The sequence below is a fragment of the Cydia pomonella genome, chromosome 5 (assembly GCF_033807575.1).
Source record: "Cydia pomonella isolate Wapato2018A chromosome 5, ilCydPomo1, whole genome shotgun sequence".
Lineage (NCBI taxonomy): Eukaryota > Metazoa > Arthropoda > Insecta > Lepidoptera > Tortricidae > Cydia > Cydia pomonella.
Genome location: NC_084707.1, coordinates 3,792,369 through 3,816,774, shown reverse-complemented (window position 1 = coordinate 3,816,774; position 24,406 = coordinate 3,792,369). Strand labels below are relative to the sequence as shown.

At 35.8% G+C, this 24,406-nt stretch overlaps 1 protein-coding gene across 2 annotated transcripts in view; it reads left to right on the top strand.

Moving 5' to 3' along the window:
• Window positions 1–24,406, top strand: part of LOC133518479 (zinc finger protein ush) — a 307,695-nt gene that overhangs the window by 145,133 nt on the left and 138,156 nt on the right. The window contains exon 1 of one of the 2 annotated variants that reach the window (XM_061852187.1): window positions 11,261–11,876. The exons of the other annotated variant lie outside the window; for it this stretch is intronic. Within the exon in view, the coding sequence (XP_061708171.1) occupies window positions 11,789–11,876 (88 nt within the window). The 5' untranslated portion in view covers window positions 11,261–11,788. Of the gene's footprint in view, window positions 1–11,260; window positions 11,877–24,406 lie in introns of those variants that run through there. 2 annotated transcript variants of the gene reach the window in all.

Sequence of the window (24,406 nt, the reverse complement as noted above, 5' to 3'; positions counted from 1 at the left end):
TTGGGCGGAGAGAATAACGTCAGAGACAAAAACCACATTACAGGCTAGCATACACAGGGCCCAAGATAAAGCGGCGTGGAGAGCACTGGTGAAAAGTGTCCACAGTCGACACAACCCTCAGCCATGGGGATACGACAAGGAAGAAGTATTTTACTCTAACTACTTATTCTGGAGAGTGGAAAATAAATGACTAGGGTAAAATGCTCTGTTGTCGGCATTCTGATACCGTCTTCCACATTGTTAACTAACCATTCCTTAACCTTATTTTAAAAACTTAAGGTGCACAGGGGGCCTAGTCAAGATAACAATCGTACCCTACCCCTGACCCCCCACCACTCTAGAGAATAAAATTTCTAACTATACGTATGCCCCTCTCCCTCCCCTTGGCCAGCCCTTGATCTCTATTTTCTGTTTCTATATGAAAAAATGCTTGTGACAGACGGACAGATCGATACCTTGCTCCCATAAGTGTCCCCACCGAAGGTACGGAACATGTAAAATGTATTTTTTTAATACATAGTTAACTAAGTAGGTACATTCGCTTAAGCCAGCTCATTATATGCATAAGCCCCTGGTAACGATTCGAGCTCCAGTTAGCTAAAGCAATTGTGTCTCAATAAAAACCTAATAAAATCAAGGATTCAGCGATTTAATGAAATGGAACTGCATCGTGACTAAATTCAGATAGTCATCTGTGTACAAAATCTGCCCTGGCTCAAAATGTCTTAAAACATTAAGCGTTTTTTGACTGTTAAGCTCTTTCGGGTATTGAAGGAGTGTGCAAGAGTTAATTGGTAAAGATCGAGTCGCGCGATTTGGATATCGTTGTCACGTCACCGAGTACCGATCTGGTATGGGAGCTAAAGGGTTTTTGGCAACTAAATAAGAGCAAAACTGGTATTGAGGATGTAGGTGTAAAGGTCGGTAAGGCAGCCTTTTCACTGAAGATAAGCGAAAATGAGAGATGTGCGGGAATCAAGTTCAACTTATGTAATTGGTTGTAATTTAGAGAAAGGATTAAAACCAATGGTATTAGTTGATTAATGTTTTATCTCGTTATAGTTCAAACCCATCTTCTCCCACATTATTGCTTAGTTTAGTTATGTTTTATTTTATTGTGTTTTTCTGTCTTGTTTTTCTCTCTGGTTGCCCTGAAAACCAACGCCATGGGTAAGGATCTTAGTCATCCGCATTCATATGCTGAGCGGCATCCATTTTGGTGTAAGATTTTTCTAGAATAAGATGTATTCAAGTTTCATTGTACACCAAATATACTGTTTATATTACGTCCCACTTTGTCGCTCGCCATAAGGACGCCTTGTCAGGTTATTCGTATAAAGATATAAGAAAAATCTCGTCCTTATGGCAAGCGACAAAGTGGGACGTTTGGCCGGCCGCGGTCACAATAATGCTTGTAAAGGGCTAATATTAACACACATGGCAGTACTCTAATTGTACCATGATTGAAAACGTGCTATTAAGAGCTAGCGCCGCTAACTACGAACGGTTATTTAAACTTTAAGTCCTTAGATTTTTTTAAAGTCCAAATTTTAAGAAAAGTTCTTAAGTAACATTATTAATAACATTATTTAAATAAGGAACCCTAAAAACCAGCTATATCTACCCTTACAAAATTGGTATGTAAAAGAGTATATTACACACATGGTAGGTAACCCAGCTGGCCGTGATTGAAAATGTGCTAAGAGCCAGGCCGCTAACCGCCAACGGTAATTTGATCGCGCGATAATCACCGCCATCGCTGGAAAGTACACTCGGCTACTAATATAGCGAGAATGTTTAAAAGTGAACATCCTAATGTTTAACACCTTAGCATCAATAATTGACATAAGATCATGTAAATTTTAAACATAGGGCAGACTAGTAAGCAGGGTGGAATATTTGCAGCACATTTACCTTACGTTATTAACTTCTCGCTGTGATAACTACGTGTTCCAACAATACTAGAATATGCCCAAAACGTCCTTAAGAGTCAGAAAACCCCGTTTGTAAACGTACAGATAGATACAAATATTAACTTTGCTTCAATACATTTTTATTTTGGAAAAATTGGAATACACTGTACTAAGTACGGAATATTCCAAATTATAATTATTATAAGTATTCGAACCTGTACTCGTACTTTCTTATCAGACTTTTGGTTACATTATACATCATTACTTGCCTATAATCGCTATTATACTAATATTCTTCAACCTTAGACCTATTTTTAGTTTTGTAGACGTAAAGGGTGTTCTTATTACAATAGTTATGCATTGACATAGTAGATTGTTAATCAAGGGATGAAAGGCACTCATCTCATTCAATAATTCGAGACTGAAATGATGCTTTTCACCCGAGTTACCCACTCTACTCCTCATTTTGAATACGAGAAATACATATTTATTTAAAAAGGCATGCCTAAGTATGAACTTTCATAGCATTTATTGAGGAAAGTTTCAATTACTTAACAATTTAGGTTAAAGTATCGTTATTTATGGAGTGGGAAGTTAAATATCAGAATAGAAATTTTAGGTACATTTGCATTTAAAACCAAATTATAATTGTTTATCATAAAAAAAAAATGAAAAAAAAAGTACTTGAAATGTACGCACTAGAACAGAAACGTACAACTTTCTGCACCATTTTTATATCAACAATGACCCACTTTCAGAGTATGAGAATTAGAATTGAAATGAAAAGTAAATTAAATCTATGTGTTCATTCACGTTTTGCTATTCCATAAAAAAATAAGTAGACGAAACAGTGATATCGTAAAGATAACAAATACTTTAGATCAATCAGACCAACCGCGAAGAAGAATGTTAAACAAGATATAACGATTACGAAATAGAAACTTTAGAGTTGAGACCAACAAAGCCATAATAATCAACTTAATGTTGTGACAATTAAAGTTAATTATTTTACTGGACATTTACGATTTAATGACGCATTTTACGGCGCTTGTAAAATGATTGTTGTACCACATTTTGTGACACTTCTTATTTTGAAAGCAAAATTTTGCTTGATCATAGAATATTTTTTCTTCATGCGGAAACTAGGGTTTAACATGGTTTGAGTCTTTAATGCACTCCAGCCTGTGGCTGTCGTGCATCTAAAGACCTCGTTTCCAAAAGCATGCAAAAGTTCAGTTACCTTCCTCGTTGCATAATGTACTATAACATAAACAACATTATATGAACTAATACGTGACACTACATCTTCTATGAAATCATCTTACTAACAACATGAGTGTAAGATACAAATGTATAATAAAAACGGGAGCCGACTGCACTTATAAAGAACGACATATTGCCTCATTATTGGTAGCCCTTATGTGGTTACAATAAGGTTTACAATAGGTTAGTTAATTGTGTCGACGTTGTTACATGCCGTACATAATACTCCACAGTTTGAGACGTCATATCGGAGCACGCATGCGTCGAGAAAGCTAAGTGTATGGAGATACGACAGGGATGGCTCTGGTTAATGTCTAAAATTAACTTATTAATTAATTAATATTGTAAATATTAAATTTGTTATATTTGTTCTTTTTAGACAACAATATTGTTTATATGTATTTGTTAATTAAGTTTTGCAGGTGTTGTTATGGAGGAGCGGGGTTTTCGGTCACAGGTCACAAGTATTTTATACTTACTAGAAAATCCAACCTTTACAACTGAAACCTATATTATTAACAAATAAAACATTTTTCAACTTATTATTATTATTTACAAATAGCATATTATGTGAACAAATTCTCGTACTTAATTTGATTTCAGACCACCAAAGAATGATCTGTGTTTAACAGAGGGCTCACGCAACATTGTAGTTTTTATATTAAATAATAAATAAATAAATATTATACGACATGGTTACACAAATTGACTAAGTCCCACAGTAAGCTCAATAAGGCTTGTGTTGAGGGTACTTAGACAACGATATATAATATATAAATATTTATAAATACTTAAATACATAGAAAACAGCCATGACTCAGGAACAAATATCCGTGCTCATCACACGAATAAATGCCCTTACCAGGATTTGAACCCGGGACCATCGGCTTTATAGGTAGGGTCACTACCCACTAGGCCAGACCGATCGTCAATTATTAAATTGTTACAAGTTTTTACAAGTACAATAACATGGAAAAAATCACAAGGAAACAATATTATATTTTTAAGGGCAGACTCAAAACCATACCAAGTTAAAGTTGGGCGACAGAAAAAATCACGAAAACATGTAAATTTTTTATTAATTAGGTACCAGTAAGTAAATAGTAGTAGTATTAGCTGATGACAGTTCCTAGTTGACTACGGAACCCTTAAAAAAGCACTTGTGTGTTTTTTCTCTCTTCAAGGTTTCGCCGACAATGGGTCGTGTATAAATTAACATTAGATTGTAACTAGTTTATTCAATAAATTAAAAAACAATCCAATTTCCGCCTTTTTAATGATAATATTGGTTACATTGGTTACGTCCCAAGAGATTCACTGTCCTTGCGCAGACGCCGGCAGCCCTGCGCCGGCGCCACGCCGCATCCCGACCAGATAAAGCTTATATAAATCAAACGGCCGATAGCCGCAGATACTGTATTAATCAGTTTCGTCACATTATCTACCCGCCACCTAATGGATTCTTAATGCGACTCTGTAAAAATATGTCCAGTGTTAATGCTTTACAGCGATACTGACGAGATATGTGGGAGATGGAGAAATTAGTTTTCGGTGGGCTAGCTCGGCTATTTCGTCATTGCTTGCCTTCATGTTTGCAATCTCGAGGTTGCATATGTCGCATGTGTATGTGTTTCACAGCCGCTTATATTACATATCACAGTGTGCATATTTATTAAGATTCTGTTTCAATTAACATTTTTATAATCATAACTTAATATAATTGCACATATTATGTAGGTACCTAATAATAAGTAATATTTTTTCTTTGTGTAAAAATATGTGCACTAAGCTGTTAATGATTTACAGCGATACTGATGAGATATGCAGAAATTAGTCTTCGATGAGCTTGACTATTTTATCGTAGGCGTGTTTGCAATGTCGAGATTACATGTGTTGCATGTGTATGGCTTCTCTTACTTTTTTTATTTTGTAGAATAGACTAGACGACGTATATGAACCTACTTAATTATATTTTCTTTAAGTAAAAATGTGTTCACTGTTAATGCCTTACGGTGATCCTGACGAAGTGACGAGATATGTGGATGGAGAAATTAGTTTTGGTGAGATATTATCTTCAACATTGGCTTTGTGTTTGCAATCTCGAGTTTGCATATGTTGCATGTGTATGGGTTTCATAGAATCCATGTTGGTATCGTATGACCAATCGTAATAAAAAAATATTGTACCAGGCAGTTTTTGTAATCATTATTTTAATAAAATGAAACTTAACTGGTTATAATACATATAATACACCTATGTAAGGACCGAATTAAGTATATTTACTTACTTTATAGTGGCACTCTCGAAATACGGAAATTAATTGTCAGTGGGCTAATATTTCATCGTTGGCGTCGTGGTAGCAAGCTTGTTACATATATCGCATGTGTATGGTTTCACTTCCCATATTGTGTGGCCTATTATTTTATTGTGAAAGCCCATTTTTGTTACCATTATTTTAATTAAACGTAACTTCATTACGCATAGGTGTATGTATTTTTATACGAATGAAATATGACGAATGTAAATGAACTAATTAATTCTGGTTGTTAGTTATTCGATCTTTTGTTATAAAGAATCTAAAGTAGTACAGTCAGCGTCAAATACTTTGTAGCAGTCAAAGTGGTTAAATAGTTCGGTACACCATACTAAATATATGGTGTACCGAACTATTTGGCTACTTTGGTTGCTACAAAGTATTAGACGCTGACTGTACCTACAAGTACAAACTTGCATATGTTGCAGGTGTATGGGTTTCTGAGACTCCTATATACTTGTTTTCTGCGCCTCATAAATCCTTTAAATATAATTTTCAGACTTTCTAATAAACTTTATCTACCTTCTTATCATAATAATGAAGTCCAGCAAAAACTAGTGTAAAAATAAACCTTTGCACATGGCCTTTAAAACCAGTAACTCATAACCCATTATTATTTTAACTAACCGCTGATAAAATCACAAAAAGTTAATCGATGATAAAAGATAGCTGGAAACATACGCGCAATGTAAATGAGTTTACACGCAGGCTTTATACCGGATAATTTCAAGCAGTGAACGAAAATCATGTTTCTATTACCCTATTAAGGTCTAGAAGGTGATTTATACACTATTCAGGATCACGCGACTTGACACCTAGTTAATGACAAAATAAATTCAGTCCGTGAAATTACAGAGGAATGGTCTTCCGTAACTTTCTGACCGATTCGAACTTAAAGATATGTCAAATATTAAGTCTAGAGATACGATATGAATCAGATATGTTAGTGTTAAAAGTGAAACAAAACGTCACTTTTGACACTGACTTATCCGATCCATATCGTAGATATCTAGACTTTATATTTGACGTATTTCAAAGTTCGAATGGGGTCGTTTATGAGAAATGAGAAGCGATATTTAGGCTGACCAAGGACAAAAATAAGCTAATCAAAATTTTATGTTAATAAAACTTTGTGAATTAAGATATCTGTTGACCGCAACCAGGTTTAATAAAATATAAGTCAAACATGTGATTTAAGATATCTGTTGACGGCAACCAGGTTTAATAAAATATAAGTCAAACATAAATTTAAAACATATCTTCATTCGCAATTCAAATTTCACCCTGTAACTATTTTAGTTACGCAAGCGCGGATGCTGGAACCACCAGTGTACCGAGGCCCCGAGTGTTGTAGTAACTATAGTGTTCAGAAATCTTACTTTTACTGGATATACTTACTGTCAATTGGCCAGTGACCGGTAGGCAATTGAAACCACACCACTGAACCAGCTGGTGGACGCATAAATGCATACTTAGTTAAATTAAATGATACATCGTTAATTCTTTATTTTAATCCAACTAATAGTACCTTAATCTAGCAAATATATAATTAGTACCTATGTGCCGTTTTTACACCACAAAACTGAATCGATTGGCAACTTATTTTTGGTTAGATTTGACAAACCTGTGAGTCGTTGTGGTTGACTAGAACTACGAGTATAGCCTGTGGGGCAGTATAGTTCGTGTCATACACGATGACGCGCAGATTTGTCAAATTTAACCTTTAATAACATGAAAATACAAGTCAAGGCACGCGTCTTCGTAAATGACACGATCTATACGTGTTACTAGTTACAGAGTGTTTTTACACATAACGTCATTTGAAACTAAAAACGTTCGAATTGCAGACAGTTTTATTAACTCTCGGACATCTCAGAAAAAAATCACAGGAAACAAAGAATACTTTCATTTTGGAAATGGAAAATTTTCTATAAAACAATATAAAAAGTTTCTTTCCGAAAATTTTCCAAGTGGAAACGCTATTTTTGAAACTATCCCATGGCATTCAGTACTTAAGACAGTTTAGCTTAGTGAAGTTGAGTATCGCGCATCTTTCTCTGATGAAAGATGAAATTTCACGGCACGAACTCCGCAGCTAATCTGATATAAGTTTTATAGTTAGTTATTATCACACTGATGCGATCCGCATGCCGCTCCGGTGTGCGAGCGAGCACTATGCACGTATATAGCGATGTACTGCTCGCACAGTGTTACAACAAGGCTTGAAAAAGTACATTGTTACTGCTTATGAAGGGCAAGTGGAATCCGTGGTCTCTGCCTTCCCCTCCGGGAAATTGGCGTGACTATATGTATGTATGTACATATATATATGATTTATGAAAGGCAATAGTATCTGGAATATAAAAACACAGCTGGAAGGTCTAGAATATATACTTAAGTTTTCCGTTACCTACACGATTTAATGGTCTTACCAAATAAAAAAAACCTTTTACAATTCAGTCTTTATTAGAGCATAAAGCATATTAATACACAAAATAACAATACAATTATAACTTAAGAGTAGCTTAAGCCTAGGCAAAAAGTCCCCCTCTCCCATGTCCCCATCACACTTACCGCGTTACCACGTGGAACGGCGAAGGACAAACTTTGCCCGGGTTCGTACCTGGGTACGAACCCGGGCATCAGATCGTCTCTCCCTAATACATTTCTTAAAAATACATATACGGAAGGTGGAGGTAAGGAAATAAATCTCCATGTACCAAAGTGTCATCAAAAAACCATAAATAGGTAGCGCTACAATACCTAGAATACTTGAACAAAAAAATCAAATCATAGACAGCGCACTTCACTCCGTCAATAGCGCCTAGGTTCTTAGCTACTCCAGCGCTACTCTGGAGAGATTTGGAACTATAATTTATAGCTGACAGCTGGACACTTTTGCAACAGTTCTACCATAAGAGATGTCACTCCTCTTAATTCCACACTCCATAAATACATATTTATAACATGATATAATAGGTTTTTTTCATGTCATATTGTCATTGTGGTTTAATTTTAGGCTACCTATGTTATTGGATTTTCCTTGTGGCAAAACCACAGATTATAAACATTCCAAGTATATTAGACTCCATGATTCCGTAATTTATTGCTTTCATAGGTACCTATATGCATACATAAGGTGGTATATCATGTTTTTTTTTTTTAATTAATCTTTGACTACTTTGCTTAGTACTTTTTGTTTTTTCCTGAGCCTACCCACTATTGGTTATGGAGTGTGGAATTAAGAGGAGTGGCATCTCTTATCGTAGAACTGTTGCAAAAGTGTCCAGCTGTCAGCTATAAATAATAGTTTCAAACCCCCCCAGAGTAGCGCTAGAGTAGCTAAGAACCTAGGCGTTATCGACGGAGTGAATTGCGCTGTCTATGATTTGATTTTTTTTGTTCAAGTACTCTAGGTATTGTAGCGCCACCTATTTAAAGTTTTTTGATGACACTTTTTGGTACATGGAGATTTCGTTCCTTATCTCCACCTTCCGTACTATTGGTACTCAATGTTGGTTATATGGATGTATAACATCATCATCATCATTTCATAAGCTTTTTTTAAAAAAATGCTTTCATTAATTTTGTATGGCTTCATAAATTATGTGTTATTTCTGCGCAGAATCATGAGCTCTTTCGATCCTAATGTGATAAAAAAATGTCCCAGAGTTTTTTCCTATTGTGTTCTCATTTTCTCATATACTTTGTATGGCGGTAATATAAAGGAAATTTTGAAAAAATGTATGGAAATTTTGACACAATTGTTTTCTCCTATACGAATGAAAAGGGCTCGCGATCCTGGCTAGAAAAACACAAAAGTGGCAAAAAGTCACATAAAAAAGTGGCAAAAATGAAGAAACGCTCCCATGATGTAATGTTAATGTTTTTTTCTGTTTTTGTTGTCTGTAGGCACTTCTGTATGTACATATTCGTAATCTATCTTTATCTTTAACCTCCTTATTCATAAACGTGTACTAAAGTTACGATGCCGCTGATCATCCTTTGTCCCTTTCCGACGCATTGGTATGATGGAAAGGGACAAACGATGATCAGCGGCATCGTAACATTAGTACACGTTTATGAAAAAGGGGGTAAATGTTTTGTGACAATCCCGAATAAATATGATCTTTTTTATCTGATAATTGTTCTTTTTTTTTCAGGTAAGTTCCAGGTTAATCAAATCATACGCACCAAAATAATGACCACATGTGGAATAGAAAAGTTATTACTCACCAGAGCAAAAATAATCGTAAGTGCTTACACCTAAAAGTATTCCCAACATGCTTATTCGTCTCATTTTCTTTCTATTGCAATATTATCTCATATCTCAGAAACGCAGTAAAAATACACATTTCACAACCAGCTATCTTCACTTTTACATCTATCATTATCACAAATATCATCAGTTTATTTTAGCTTTTAAAACCACAGCCAAGCCACCTGTCTGATATCGTGTCTAGCACTAATCAATTCGATCATAGATAATAGATGGATCACAGATAAAAACTGAAATAGATACAGTCTCGCGGTGAAACGGGACCGATCACGATTTTACCTCAGTATTCATTGTTCTAAAAAAAAGTAAAGTAACGTTTTTACAACTACAAATTAATGGAGCCGTATGTGCATGTTTTCTGCAAAGATATGGAAAGCTTTGTAGAGTAGGTAAGGTAGACGTCTGAGTGGATGTCACCCAGTACATGTCATATTTACGTTGAAATAATTTAATTTTTTTTTAATTTGAAATTTGAAATAATTTATTAATGCATGTGGAGAATGGGCTACATACATTTTAGACGATACACACACACACACACACACACATAATCACATTATACAATAACATCGATTTGAAATAATTTAACTTAATTCTATAACTAACATAAATAAATTAAATTGTATTAAAATTAAATTAACATGTCATACATTTTGAAATTATTAAACATTAAGTATCATTTAGAAAGTCTTTTATACTATAATAACATTTTTGTATTAGCCATTGTTTAATTAAATTCTTAAATTTATTAAAATCACATTCCTTAAACATGTCCGGTAACTTATTATAAATGGCAATACACATACAGTACGCATTTTTAGAGGAAAGTGCTAGCTTGACCGCGGGCTTAAACTCGTCAAAAATTCAGGCGACAATGGCAATAGGGTCTCAATGTATTTGGCATTAGCATATCGAGCACGCACTGGGACGTTTACCTCATTGCCAAAAAAGTAATAAGTTATTAATAAAAAAATCATTTTTGATATAAGCTTTTATCGCTGACTGTACTTTTCTTTCCACAAGCAAATCATCGAGACAATTCTGACAACCTCAAACACAATTAGGTTGCGTTGTTGTATCACAGAGTTCCAATGGCCACCTCCTGTCTCCATCATCAGATCAGCTCGATGGTACCATAATATTGCATTGTCACCGACTTACATAATGTGACCAAATGTTCAGCTTCCTCGGAAACCGGAAAGTGGGTCAAATTGAACTTTCAAGATTTGACTCGTACAAACATACATACATACATACTTATATTGCAAGTTAAATAAAAGTTTGTAAAAAAAAAAAATTATTTGAACATTTCGTTTATGGTGTTATATATAATATGTATGTAATGTATATGCCTATAGTACAGAGTAAATTTGTTTATGAAGTCATGTATAATAAATAAATATATCTGTCATTTTTGTGGTTTGAAAGCTGGGTCAGCTGAGTGACTCGGATGTGACCTAACTGGTGACCATATTTTTTTTAGATAAATTTTATACCTACCTAATTTTGGTCTCAATGAGTTCATTTTAAAACGAAAGAGAACGAAATACAATTATTACAAAGCTTGAGAATTTTACTTAACCAACCATTCCTAATAGAGTTAGCATAACAATGTTCGACCCACTCTATAAAACCCCCATTGTCTCTGCCCTATCTTTCAAAAATCACCCATAGAGACGACATTTATGGCGCGCAGCTTTTTTTATTTGACATTTTATACAAGTTTATTCAAACATAATGATAGCATCACAGACGTTATCTTTCTATGCAGCGTTACCGCGAGCTCGGGTCTGATAGCATCTGGGGCCAGCCAATGCTAGTTAAACCGACCTGATAAGGAATCGGGCGGGCTAGTGTGGGTCGCCGTGCACACACGCCCGCGCGGCGCTGTGTGCGTGGAGGGGAGTCCGCGCGGCAGCCAGTCACTCAGTTTACGCGGGAAAAGCATGACGGTGCGAACGAATATTCGGTCTGTTAAAGACAATTGTAGTGTTTAAAAGTGTTTCTGTAGCTTCTGTGATGTTATTGTGGCTGAGGTACCTGAAACAGCTGGAGCTGGCGTGCGCCGGTGCCCCGCCAGGCGGCGCTGTCGACGTCAAAACAATGTGTACGTGAACAAACCTTGTTTACATTTTTATTTAATCTGTATCTTTATTATCTATGGTCAATATTTTAAATTTCGAACCCTTAAAGTAGCTCTTCGATTGTCAAAACGTGTATTCGTTTAAGTAATAGTCTGTTCGAAAATCGAACTTTTATTCGAAATGCCTAAAATCCGATCATATTTTTTGTTTTAAAAATGTGTTCCGATATAAAAACAACATTTATTTTGATTGCATATTTTGAAGTTGGGCCTTAAAGAGATTTCTCCGGAATCGCGATAAAGAATGTCGTTAAGAATGTTTGTTTTTTTATCTTGTTTGGATGTCTGATAGCCGTAACAGTGGTACTGTAAATACTGGGATTTTTATTACGAGCCAAATTATCTTTGAGTTGGCAATAAATAATTTGTTATCTGTTTTAAAGTAACTCGATGAAAACAAGTGTACACACATGGGTTTTTTAGAGTTACTAGTAAACATGTAAACAATTTGTTAACATTTTTAACAAATACTTGAACACGAGCTGATTTATAAAATCAATTTTGGTAAGTGTACCTAATAAAATTTATATGACAGGGCTTATAAAATTTGGCTTAACACAATACTTAGCTGTCGAACGTTTTTACGTTTTTAGTAGGTTAGGTAGGCCTATAGGTATTTCTACTTTAAACTTTACTCGCTTCCTGTATCTTTACACCTATATTAATGATTTAAATATACAAGTTTTCTTTACAGTACATATTTCATATCATACATATTTCATATTTATTTAAATCTTGTAGGAAATCTTCGTAAGTCAACGTTCAAAACTGTGTAAGTTACAATCTCAGATATAAAATTTAAAAATGCGCCACTGAATTCGAGAAATCGTGACCATACTGACTTCGCCAGTGACATATCTCGTCAAACATCTAAATAACTCATATGTCCATACGCTTAAGGATGGATATCGCATGTCACGTATGATACGGATATGTTCACGTCCATGTCCTGCGCGCCGTGTCTAATATTTTGACAGGCGTCTTAACTGTCAAAGTCAAACATGTGAAGAGTATGATTTTTGTTTCATTTGCTTGGTAATTGTTTCGTCCGCCTTGATTACTTTTGATAGCAAATAAATCTTGGTTGAGAGTAAATATTTTGTAATTAATATTGATACTCTCGAGAGATAGGGCGGTCCATTGTTCATAGCCTGCCTCTACATCTAATCTATTTTGTTATTAAGTATAATACGGAAGAAAACTTAGATAGGTTTATTAATATAATAAATAAGTACTTACGTCCCATAAAGTAATAAATAACTATTATGATTCTAATTAGAATTAGAACACAACAATTTTAAAATACACAGATTGTTGTCATTTTTTGTAATTTTTACACAAATTCTCAATTAATCTTGGATATATAGTTTGTCATTCGACAAGCCGTTTCTGTCACTAGAAAATGGCGGCAAATTTGAAAAATGTAAGCGCGAAGGCTTCCACACAAGAAAGTAATTTCATGTTTTTTTCAACTGACAACGTCGGTTTGCCAGAGTATAGGTTGGTGTTAACTTCACAAAAAACTCCAACTGCCCTCTCTGAGTATGACAGTACTTGATGACAACACGGTCAAAAGATTATCACATTATTTTTACCGAGAAACAAAACAAACAAGAGCAGTAGCAAATTTCCATATAAAATTGATAACCTCGCATCCTACCAGATTCTTATCAAATGCAGATGGGATCGTAGTCATCATATTTAAAAAAAGTTATTATTAAAAAAAAACAGACCACCTGCTTCTCTTAACGCGCAGGCGCGATAAAATCTCCAGCGGCCATCTTAAGTGTGAAAGGGACGGAGGATAGCCATGTGGTTATCGAGAAGGGATATTGAGAAGTTTTGTCTATGGTGTAAGTTATAAACATGATATTTTTAATATACGACGCTTGAGTCGTGTTTTTATTGTTAGGGTTCCGTAGCCAAATTGGCAAAAGTGGAAGCAAAAATGAATGTCACAGCCATTTTACTTGAAAACTACATGGTATATTATAATACCATTTGGAACATATATGTGTGATAAACATATTGAACATATTTGGTGATTTGCCAGGTACTTAGTATTTTAAAAATTATGTTTTACTGAAGTTTTTTCTTCTCTTTTACTCCATATTATGTAGCTAAAAATTGTTATAAAAATAATAATCAATATGTAGTACCTACATTATTTGACAGATCTTTGTTTTTTGATACAATTAATACTTTTGAAAATGCCTACTCCCTTCGCAAGTCACAATAAATATTTACCGAAAGAGCACAGAAAACGCAAAACACCAAAAAACTGCACACGGCACATTTTCAAAAACAGTTGCCAACCTAACCGTTTTAACTGTCAAAATAGTTTTAAAACAAATGAGTACAGCCGTGATAAAAGAGTGAATGGGACCGGCGGAGCGCGGCGATCTGATAAGAGGGGGGGACTGTTATCTCCTCCGAGATTTCACGTTCATTATCAACCGGTGCTTGGATTCGGGGGCGTGTGGGCCCATGTTGGCTGTTTTAGTGAGTGTTGAGGATTTTGAGGTTATGCGACCGTTTTCACAGAGGCATTGAGTTTGTAAAATGTGATATAGGTATCGGCCGGTTGAATTGTTTTGATTACACATACAGCTACACACTTCACAGTGTACTAATCGCTCAAATAGTGTTGAATGAATGAATGAATGAGAGAGTGTAACTTAAGCGTACGATTATGGAAGATAGAGGTAAGGAATGAAATCTCCATGTACCAAAAAGTGTCCGTCAAAAAACCTTAAATAGGTAGCGCTACAATACATAGAATATTTGAAAAAAAAAATCATAGACAGCGCACTTTACACCGTCTATAACGTCTAGGTTCTTAGCTACTCTAGCGCTACTCTGGAGAGTTTTGGAACTATTATTTATAGCTGACAGCTGGACATTTTTGCAACAGTTATGCCTATGGAGATTTCACTCCTTCCATACGTAAGTACATATGATATTAAGCTAAGAAAAAAATATATTTAAGTAACTTTTTGGTCCATCTTGCTGTTGGCCGATCAACTTTCTATCGATATGAAAAAAAAGGATATGTATATACTTAAGATTTCTCACTGTTATTACATGATTTTGTTGATGTGTGCGTGAATTCAACTCTAGTGCCCATGCCCATATAATAAATAAATATTAAGGGACATTATTACACAAATTGACTAAGTTCCACAGTAAGCTCAATAAGGCTTGTGTTGAGGGTACTTAGACAACGATATATATATATATATATAACATATAAATATTTATAAATACTTAAATACATAGAAAACACCCAGCACTCAGGAACAGGAGGACGCAACAACATATCCATGCTCATCACACGAATAAATGCCCTTACCAGGATTTGAACCCGGGACCATCGGCTTCATAGGCAAGGTCACTACACACTAGGCTAAACCGGTCGTCAAAGCCGGGCAATTGTTGAGCAAGTTTACAATATGTTTAAATCATACAATGAAATATAATCATTGATAAAATAAAACCAGGAAATACCTTAAGAAAACATGGGTAGAACCTAATGAAAGCACTGTTATTGAAAATAAAATGTTAAAAAATTTATTAATAAATAAAAATGAAAGTATTCATATTAGGAATTCAGTGGCGAAGGATAACAAAATTACATCATTTTGACGTCGGAATGTAAGTTCTAATTGGCCGCGAAGTTTAAAAATATACCCTGAATCTACTGACCCTAGATTGGTTTTTAATCCTGCGCAATAATAGTAAATAAGAGAACACCTGTAGGGCTAAGATGGTCGGCTCTTTATCATTTGTCACCATGCCTGTCACGTTCTAACAAGTATGTAAGTGCAAAAGTGACGGGCATAGTGACAAGTGATAAAAATAGAACCATGATACCGCCGCTGATTTAGTTAAAGTTGCCTGCATTTCACGAGTTAACAATGTAGTGTTACACCCCATTGGGCATCAGTAAATGATACGGGCATGTGGTTGATACTTCTACGGAGCTTTTTTCTAAACAAACTACTTAAGAGGGAAGTAAGTCAGGTTCATCCTTTTTTTTTATCAATCAGTTCTGTGCTAACCATGCACGATGTAATATATATATATAGTGTAATGTAATACAGTCAACAACCCTATTGGACTTACACCCTATTGTCCCTATTTTGCTTGTTTGCTTATCCGTTGCTGTATGTACAATTTTTTTTGCGATAATAAGTAAATGACTTTTTATTTTATTTAATTATTTAAGTATACCAAGTCATCGTCCATACAAAAAGAGAAAAGTTTTTCCACTTCTAAATGTTTTCCACTCTCCTTGATTTTTTTAGTTTGATTGACCCAATGAAAAACTAAAACATTTTTTTTTTCAAAAAAGCTAAACCTATAAACCTAGAATATACATATTATGCTGAAGCGATCGACATCAAAATCAAAGTGATTTAGTTGATGGAAACCGTTTTCTCCCGAAATGGAATTTCATAGAAAAATTAGATTCGAAAAGCTATTTGTCCCTCTTAAAAAGCGTTAACTTGAAATAAAAAATAAGCATTAATTTGTATTAATATTTAATTCCAATCTGGTGAGCGTTTTATTCCTTATTCTAGGATTTGGGCTTAAAGCAAAAAGTGCACCCGTATCCTAAATACATGTTTCATTTGGTGCTGCTTTTATACTAACAGACCAAAAGGCTAGACGGACTGGATGCATTTTGTAGCGACTTCGTGAGTGACTTTTGTAGTATGGACCAAGCTGTGACGAGTAGTGAAATTTGGCCATTGCTCAACAATGAAAACAAAGTAGACTACAAACATACCAGGACTTATACCTAACAAAACACTTAAAGTTGCTTATAAAACTCTCAATCAATACTTCTTATCCGACCTGATAAAATAACGTATGCCTTTTAAAGGCTAATTAGCAAGCTGGTTGGTTATCAGGCGTTATCTTCAGGAAACTAACACCCACAGGACTGATAACAACGTGCCTACTGCGAACCGATAAAAGTTGCTATAAGTTTAGGTAGATCGAAGGTTGGTTGGGAGAGCTTCAGCGATAAGATCGCTTTGAGATGTGTTATCACTTCCAAATTGCTAACTTATATCGCAACGGAACAGTAACATACAGGATAGTTTTTTAAGTCACCTGCAATAATTTACGGAGTACATATATAGGTCATACTGAGCAACCGTATCTTTGTATAAGTGCCACTAAAACCGTTAGTTCTAAAGTCTAAGCCTTTTGTACAGGGCAATGATTATATGTATCTATATAGGTACCTACTTTTATTTTTTTAATTATAACAAAAATAAAACGAAAAATCTCGCTAAAAACATAACCAGATCGTAAATACAATAAAATATTATTATTACTAGCCTATATGGTGTCTCACAGCTGGGCAGGTCTCCCCCCTTGATCCCTCCGGCCTGCCGTTGAGATATGCGTCCTGGTCATCCCGCCATCTCCGCCTGGGCCTGTCAGCTCCTCGCCCATCTTGCGGCACCCATTCCGTGGCTATTTTCGCTCACCTCTGTGGGTGCATGCGGCAGACATGGCCGGCTCAGTACCATTTCAGCTTGGCGGTCTTAGCTCCAATGCGATGCGGAATTGGTCAATGCATTTTACTGCTAACATGCTGCGCTCCATAGCTCTTTGGCAAACCTGACCTGACCTAATTGAAAGGTCTTTTACGCCTCGGTGAGTGACCTCGTTTGAGCAATAAAATAAAATAGATCTTCTGCTCTCGAAAATGTGGGAGGACATACTTACATTTGAACTGTATCAAAATTATGAACTGGGAATACTGTAATCTACCAGTAGCAGAGAGGCAAATCTTTTGTGTCTCAACCTATTACATCGTTTCTCTCAAGTTATCCTGGACTGCACAGAAAAACATATGCCAAATGTGGTCTTCAAGCACAAAAAACTTTGTCCTGTACCTACTGCGACGGGCCAAATGTGGTCTTCAAGCACAAAAAACTTTGTCCTGTACCTACTGCGACGGGGTCCGCTTTCCTACTTTTGTCCTTCCACTTCGCTCTATCCTGGACGTCGTTTTCCGCTAACCCACAGGCCTTTAAATCGCCACCGCTGCTTTGGTTTGCCCCTCTTGTTTGGGCCTGGTAAGGCAAAGAGGGCTCTGTTGCCTACGTATTCAGGCGGCCTTCTTTTGACATGCCCAAACTACCTCGGCCGACTTTCTTGGAGCTTATTGGCGACGTCTCTCACTCCGAGGCTACCACGGATGTGTTCGTTTCGCCAAACTTAGGTCTCATCATAGTCTTGAAATCATTTCAATTCCTACAATGAGACTTCGAATTAAGAAGTGATTTTACATAAATACAATGATGATGTGGTTAGTAATTTATTGACGCATTATTTGATGTAATGACGGCTTATTTATTTTTGTACTCAACACACCGATGATTTAATTCCTGTATAATAACTACCAAAAGTTATCCTAACCGCAGTGGGATTTACTAAATAAATTGTTTTTCTATAAATAAAGGTGAAGTCCTGAGTTTATATTAGTCATATTATTAACATATTTGAGAAGCAGGATTAACGAAATTATAACCTTGTAACTATTTGACGACCGGTCTGGCCTAGTGGCTAGTGACCCAGCCTATGAAGCCGATGGTCCTGGGTTCGAATCCCTATAAGGGCATTTATTTGTGTAACAAGCCCAGATATTCGTTTCTGAGCCATAGATATTTTCTATGTATTTGTATATTATATACGTTGTCTGAGTACCCACAACATTAGCCTGTTTGAGCTTACCGTGGGACTTAATCAATTTGTGTAATGTGAGAATGTCCCCTGTAATTTAAATTTATATATTCCTAAAAAATATGATGACTTAAATTGCTTAAAAATTTAAATTTAAAAATATTTCACAAATTCATCCTTGTTAGGTATGGTTTAAACTCCTATTGTTATTTTACATTATGTTTATATGCTTATAATAATATATGACTGCTTGAGTCAAGCAGCTTGACCATTGCAAGGGCACATTTTTATGTATCTTATGTAGATTCTGTCACCAAAACTATTACCTTAGCACTTTTCATACAGTGTTGGTAACTAAACGTAACGGACGGTTACAGTTTAAGGTAGAAGTACTAGAAGTCCTAGTGCTCGACGCTACACTATTACTCGACATGGGCACTTTATGTCAAAATGACAAGGATTAAATTCGAATACAGAAAAATCTTCGTAGTTCAAATTTAACCTATATTTCTATGACATAAAGTGCCCATGTCGGTAACTAGTGCAGCGTCGAGCACTAGTACTTTTACCTTATGTTTCATTTTGTGATGTTAATAGTCAATTGCATTAAACGTTTCGGCCAACACTGTGCATACACATTTATATTCAGGGATGTAAAGCTAATTGCTTTCCTGACTGTAAATACATACAAGCTTACAACTTGTAATAGGTTCAAAAAAATAATGTGGTATCAAGCTAAAACGTCTACGAACGATGCTATTAAGCTTAGAATAAATTGTAAAGTGGAAAAATTTACTGTTTTGGGTGAGACTTGAACTCACGATTGCTAGATTCGCTAGCCCATTTCTCTGCAATCTGAGCTACCAAGACCTCACCCAAGGATATCAGATATTTCCACCATATGAGCCTTTAGGGAGTTCAAGTCTCACCCAAGCATTTTTTCCACCTTTAAAATTTACTTTAGGTACCTACTAAAAAGTTTGATACAGATTCTATTAAGAAAAATGTATCAGGGTACTTTCTACAATGACTAGATTGGCACCTATATAACCATAAAAGCCCCATTTGCTTTTTTTGCCCAACTATCCGTAGCTTTTTAAACACATTAACATCTTATCAATCCAAGCAACTATCTTTTAATGTAACACCTAATCAATACGTCCATCGCCGGCACCGAACCTGCGACCTTTCGGCGCCCCGCCCTGATGGGGATCAACTGCGCGTGAGTGGACCGGCCCACTGCGTATCTACACCGCTATGTAAGAAACGACGTAAGCGCTATACTTTTCTATACACCTTACGCCCTTCTATGCATATCAGTATCGCTTTAAAACGTCGTAAACGACGCAAGCGTTCTGAGTGTTAAGCTCTTTTAAAGGGGAAAGTTGTTAGAATTGGGTTCTCGTTAGTGATAAGGTATCTTTAATAATATCTTGGTAGCTTATGCCAAATCGCTTTTGCAAACGATGGATCAACGAATGGATCAAATTTTCGGTGACGCAATTTGTACCTATGTAACTAGTTTAAAAATTCTCATTTCATAATTATTGACCTTATTACAATTTACGTTCCGGTTTCCTCGTAGATGGTAGGATCCTATACTCGTATATGGAAGGTGAAATCTCCATGTACCAAAAAGTGTCATCAAAAAACCTTAAATAGGTGACGCTACAATACTTAGAATACTTGAAAAAAAATCTAATCATAGACAGCGCACTTCACTCCGTCAATAACGCATAAGTTCTTAGCTACTCTAGCGCTACTCTGGAGAGATTTGGAACTATTATTTATAGCTGACAGGTGGACACTTTTGCAACAGTTCTACCATAAAAGATTTCACTCCTTTTAATTCCACACTCCATAATCCTATAGATGATGTGCCAGTGAGGGACAAAAGTACGCAATGCGACAAAATTAAAAACACGTTTTAACATTCCTGACAACATACTAAAAACAACCTACGTAATTTGGTCGGGTTATTTGTTGCCCACCATAAACCATACTAAAATTTACGGTAAGGAATAAAAAAATAAAACTGTGATCAGGACATACAATAATAACGCTTTCTCTGCTACTCCTACTGGAAGATACATAAGACTATACCGTTCTGTCAGTTCCCCCCACCATTCATGCCCAATTCATACTAAATACTAGATTCATGTAAGCGTTTCACTAGCGTAAGTGTTGAAGTATGAAGTGCTATAGATATATGACATTTTCAAAATTATCCCACATTCGAACTTTATCTAAATATTCTAAGTAAAACCATCAACATTTCGATCTCATACAGCAATATTAAATCATGACATGATTTAAGCATTCTTATTATAGCCTCAGATATCAAATAATCTTCAAAAGCCTTATAAATCACTAACATTTAAACAAAAATAAAGTAAATGTAAGTCAATATACAATTTCGAGCATCCTTTACTCGAACAAAAAACTTTGAAGATCCCACGATAAGCGATGCGAACTAGAGATAGCTGGTTCGATTCCCCGCCGATGGATGAAAGATAAATTTTGTATTTTGTGAAAAAATGCCTTAGAAACAATAGACTCATAATTGGAGGGGCCACAATACTTGTGAAGAGCACTTTTAACGTTGTACAAACGTTCTATATTATTCAATGAGTTTTTGTTGAAAACATCGTTATTAGGGTTCACCAAAAAGGTGCAGAAAGTAACCCTTATGGTGCGATTCTGTCTGTCCGACCGTCTGTCACGTCGTTAAATCTGAGAGAACTACTTAAGTGGTCGATTTTAAATTTGGAATAGTTATGAACAGGCTGCGTAGTCAACATGCAAATTACACTCCGAAGCGATCGACACGCAACTGTCGCTGTCGCACTAATATGGAAGAGTGATAGAGAGACAAAGCGTTTTGTTATCGTAACAATAGCGATTATCACTTTGGCTAGCCCGGCAGGGCTAACCCGAACGCATTGAAAGTTTTTATTTTATCTTTATTTACTATGGAAAATGCCCAATATGAGGTGGGGACTATATTCCAAAGTTTAGTTACTAAGTCAAGTGGGGAATCATTTGAAAGAGCTTAGAATGTTCATTACAAAACAATGTTTTATATATTTTTGACACTGAAAATAATTGATTTAAGAAGGAAAGTGTAAAATAATCCCATTAGCCTCAAACCTACCTCCCCTATGTTTGGATAATGAATTATAGATTTTATAAAATATTATTTTTTATTATTTATTTATTCTGAATATTGACTACTTATATCTAATAATTAATCTAACATGCGTCAATTCTACTATAATATAAGATTAATTACAAAATGTCATACAAAACATCAATACAAAATAATTACAAATTATTATTGAATTAATTAAAAATGACAATTGTCAGTAAAATATTTAACAAATTCTTCAATTGAATAAAAGCACTCCCGCAACAACAAGGCTCTTAATCTGTTTTTAAAGATATTCAGGCTAGTAATGTTAATACATAGGTATATATATAAACGTGTGTTAATTTGTTAGGAGAGGAAACTTAACTCAGTAAAGATAAAAGAATTGAGTATAGAGGCGTATTGTCAAAGTAAATTTTGTGGTCAACTAAATTTACTGCCATCTTTCGACACAGGACTAAAATTCTTACAATGACATTTGGCATCTTGACCCGTATTCCTTCACTGATATGTGTTATATATCAAACGGTGTCGCCATCTACTCGAGCATACATTTTTCTTGATTTTCGAGGCAGGTTTTTTTCCTAGATTTTATTTATCTTTGTTATAGACATAGACGTAATCGATCCGGCAAGATAACACTTCGATTTAATGACTTTTAATGACGCACTGCACATTAATGACTATAGGTTACCTACTGATTACTAATGATTATAGTACGTATCTAACTCACATTAATACTAAATTTTATATCTTGTTTTTTTATACCAGATAGGCAGATACTTTTGTACCTAACTAACTAACTGCTTTGGCTCAGCGATCCAAAAAGAATCTTGGCCTCCGAAACGAGAGAACGCCACCTGTCCCGATCCAGCGCGGTTTCCTGCCATGAATTGGCATTCAGCCGACGCAGGTCCGCCTCCACGACATCACACCAGCGGTACCTGGGGCGCCCGATCGGTCGACGGCCGGTTGGTCGCCCCAAGTACGCTTCCTTGACTACGCGATCCTCCCCCATTCTGAGTAGGTGACCGAGCCAGCGAAGTCTGTGGGATTTAGTTACGCCGATGATATTGGGCTCAGCCACCAACTCTTCGATCTGGGCATTTTTCCGGATCCTCCAGGAGCCGTCGTCACTTCGGACAGGTCCCAGGATCTTCCTGAGCACTTTTCTTTCCGCTATCAGGAGCTGACTTTCCTCTTTTTGAGTTAGTACTTTTGTACCTACTTATGTTTTTTTATATCTACCAATTTTGTGATAAAGGGACAGATCAGTTTGAATAAATTGGGGTAATCGAACTGTAATTTTTGTTTAGATCTCTCGCGTCGAATGATGACCCCTATGACAGTTAATTTTTATATGACAAATAAAATGTTTGTAGACATTTTTTGAATGTTTAGCTACAGTTAATTAACTTAGAAAATTAATATGAATTAAAAACGTAATAAAAATACTGTACAAATGGTATTTATACCTAGCTAGTAGCATCGAATGATGATCTATCGAACTTTGACAGTTTATTTTTGTATGGAGCAGCTGTCAATGTCAAATGTTTGTAAACTTTTTTTAAGTACAGCACATTTATTTATTTAGATATGTAACAATTAAGGGCCGGTACAGAAGGACTGCAACTCGACTGCAACTTGTATGGGAACTGCACGTCGACGTTGCAGTTGGAGTGCCGTCGGCATGCAGTTCCCATACAAGTTGCAGTCCGTCTGTACTCCAGTCGTGTCGTGTCCAGTACGTGTCAGGCAGTCGAGTTGCAGTCCGTCTGTACCGGCCCTAAGTATTAAAAATATATTTGAAAGAACGCGAGGTATACGGTACGGTTCTTACTTAAATATACATATATATTTTTTAATTTAAGCTTAATCAATAGAAACTTGACAGAGAGGTCATAGGGACTATCATAGGTATCATACCTATATAAAAGTAAGGTATCTGTGCCAACTTTATTGTTGTATAACATGCACAACACCCATACGACAATCTCTCTCTAACGTTATCTGTGCGTTGTCGCTAGACCTATGCGCCTATCCGCGGGCCATAAATCGCGCGCAGACGCGCGTACAAATTGGCGCGCGATCCGATCGTGTGCGCCGGGCTTGTTAGCTCTGAGCGATGCCCGAGTGGGTGTGAAATGTGCAAGGATTTCGTTTGTTTTAAGTGGTGTGTTTTGCTTTCAATTGTTTTTGTCTATTTTTTGTTTGTGGCTATAATGTTCTTACTCTATGTAACTGTGAAATGTACCTATCGTGAAAAAACCGGACAAGTACAAGTCGGACTCGCCCACCGAGGGTTCCGTACTTTTTAGTATTTGTTGTTATAGCGGCAACGTAAATACGTCATCTGTGAAAATTTCAACTGTCTATCGCGGTTCATGAGATACAGCCTGGTGACAGACGGACAGCGGAGTCTTAGTAATAGGGTCCCGTTTTACCCTTTGGGTACGAAAATGGAAAATGTCATAAAAAATAGAAATAATAACTATTTTTATGACATTTTTTGATCCATAAACATATAACAGATAATATTTCACGCAAGGAGGTTCTACTACTTATGCACAGACATAACTACTAATTTAATGACATGTAGGGAGTTCCTATATCGATAAAATCAATTATCGATGTTTCTCCC